The 2,500-nt window shown below is 50.3% G+C and overlaps 1 protein-coding gene across 1 annotated transcript in view; it reads right to left on the reverse strand.

The window, feature by feature from the left end:
- The window catches only part of LOC119572470 (chromatin-remodeling ATPase INO80-like), a 225,168-nt gene that overhangs the window by 43,155 nt on the left and 179,513 nt on the right, over nt 1-2,500 (reverse strand). Inside the window, exon 30 of the mRNA XM_037919581.1 lies at nt 217-327. Within this exon, the coding sequence (XP_037775509.1) occupies nt 217-327 (111 nt within the window). The remainder of the gene's footprint in view (nt 1-216; nt 328-2,500) is intronic.

Consider the following 2,500-nt stretch of genomic DNA (forward strand, 5'->3'; position numbering starts at 1 on the left):
AATGAAAGAAAGGTCATGTGTACGATAAGATAGAATGAGCAGATAGAAAAAAATATATAAACAAGGGGAGAAACTAAGCATGCAAGACTGAGAGACAGTAGATATAAACAAACAGATATACAGTAGATATAAATAAATAAATAAATACGCAGACGCACTCACGCACGCACGCGCTAACCGCGCACACACACAAACGAAAAAGACTCTGGTGCTTACCTCGCTGTGGGCGGGCGACGCGGGCGTGGAGTTGAAGGGTGTGCTGTCGCCGCCCACGTCCAGGCCCTCCTCCAGGCGACGCCGCTTCTCCTCCTGCTCGCGCTCCCACTTCTGAAGGGCACCGGAAGGGCGCGAGGCGTTAGGACAGGGGCAGGAGATGGACAATATCAGGGATAGTTCTACCATTACTGTTAGTGGCGGCAACACTGCCTGACAAGAGCTATAGTAATGATGGTACTAAAAATAATGATAATAATAGTCAGCAACAACAACAATAATGATACCATCAACAACCATGACAATAACAATGAAAATAATGATAAAACTGATAAAAATTATCATGACTAAAATTTAAGGTCATCATAAAGTCCATGCTAACAACGACAACGTCAACAAACAATAATAATTATGGTGATGATGATGTTTTGGTAATGATGGTGTTTATGATAACAGCAACCACAATCCTTCATCCCCCTCCCCCCTCCACTTTCCCTCCCAACCTTTACGTACACCCCACGCCCTCCTCTTATCCCCATGCCCATCTCTCTCTCTCCTTACCCCTCCTTTTCCCTCTTCCATGTCCTTCTTTCCTCTCTCTGTCCCTCTCCCACGCCTTCCCTCCTCCTCTCTGTCCCGCTCCCACGCCTTCCCTCCTCCTCTCTGTCCCTCGCTCATGCCCTCCTTCCCTCGCAAGGCCATCCAACGGGACCGGGACCAGCCTGCCCGCCTGCCCGCCTCCCTCCCTCCCTCCCTCCCTCCTTCGCCCCAAGACCGAGAAGCGAAAAGACGCAACACGTTCCGATAAGCGATCTCACCCGCGCCGACGCCGATCGCCGATTCCACAGATCGGCTTATCGGGGGCCGCTATCGGCTCAGGCGGGGCGTTTATCTGATGTCAGCGGGAGGGGGGGGGGGCTGGAGAGAGGGGAGGGGGGAAAGGAGGATGTAAGGAGGGAGGGGATGTGAAGGGGGAGGGGGTGGGGGGGAACAAGGGGGATGTAGGAAGGGTGGACAGTGTGCAAGGAGGAGGAAGGGTGCGGGGAAGGGGGAGGGGGGAGTGAGGGGAAGGGGACAATGGGAATGCGGGGACGAGGTGCGAGGTTCAGGAAGATAGGGTAGGAAGGAAGGAAGGAAGGAAGGAAGGAAGGAAGGAGAGAGAGAGGGCGAGGGGGTGAAAAGTCGGGAGGAGATGAAAAGACGAGAGTAGGTGGAAAATGAATAAAGCGAGAAGCAAGAAAAGAGGGAGAGACGGAAATGGAACAGCGAGAGAGAAAGGCGAAGAATGAAAGAAAGGGGATGGAAAAAAAAAAAAAAGGAAGAGCAAGAAGCAGAGAAGAAAACGGAGGACGATGGCGATGAGAAGGAAGGAAAAAGAAGAAGAAGAAGAAGAGAAGGAGAAGGGGAGACGACGGAGGAAGGTGGAAGTAGGAGAAAATAAAGAAAGAAGGCGTAAGGAAAAGTAGTAGTTGGAAAAGAAGAAATAAAAAAAAGAAGAGACGAAAGATAAGAGAATGCAATAAGTAGAATGAGGAAAAAAATGGAGAGAGAAGAATAAGAATAGTTGGGAGAGAAAATGAAAGCCAGAGGGAGACCACTGAGAGGAGAGGGAGAGGGAGAGAAAACGACCTGCAAGGATGGGGAGGCTGTGGGTGCTGGCACGTGGAGCTACCAGTGTATCTGCAGACGATCACACGCATAGACACAGACAGACACACACACACACACACACACACACACACACACACACACACACACACACACACTCACTCACTCACACACACTCACACTCACTCTCACACTCACACACACTCACTCGCAATAATGCACTCATATTCACTCTCAAAAAGAACTCACCTGACGTGCCAATACCCAGTCCCCGTCAACGGCACAATTACAATCATTATTGAAATAATCAACTTATGCATTCGTCATCACCCACTTCCTCATCCTCATCACCTACTTTCTCTTCTTCTTCTTTCACTCTCATCATATCACCTTCATTATCATCTTTCTACTTCCCTCCTGGCTCCTTTTAACTCCCCCTCGTCCTCGTCCTCCCCCGCTCTTCCTCGTCCTCGTCCTCCCCCGCTCTTCCTCCATGTTCCCCCACTTTATCTTCTTATCCATATACCTACTTTCCCTCCTTTATCTTCTATACCTCCTACCCGTTCTCGTCCTCCCTCGCTCTTCTCCCATGTTCCATGGGCTACCCTCTCTCCTCTCTCTTATTTCTCCCTCTCTTCTTCCTCCTCCTCCTCCCAATTCCTCTCTGCACTCCCCCCTC

The sequence above is a fragment of the Penaeus monodon genome, chromosome 4 (genome assembly GCF_015228065.2).
Source record: "Penaeus monodon isolate SGIC_2016 chromosome 4, NSTDA_Pmon_1, whole genome shotgun sequence".
NCBI lineage: Eukaryota > Metazoa > Arthropoda > Malacostraca > Decapoda > Penaeidae > Penaeus > Penaeus monodon.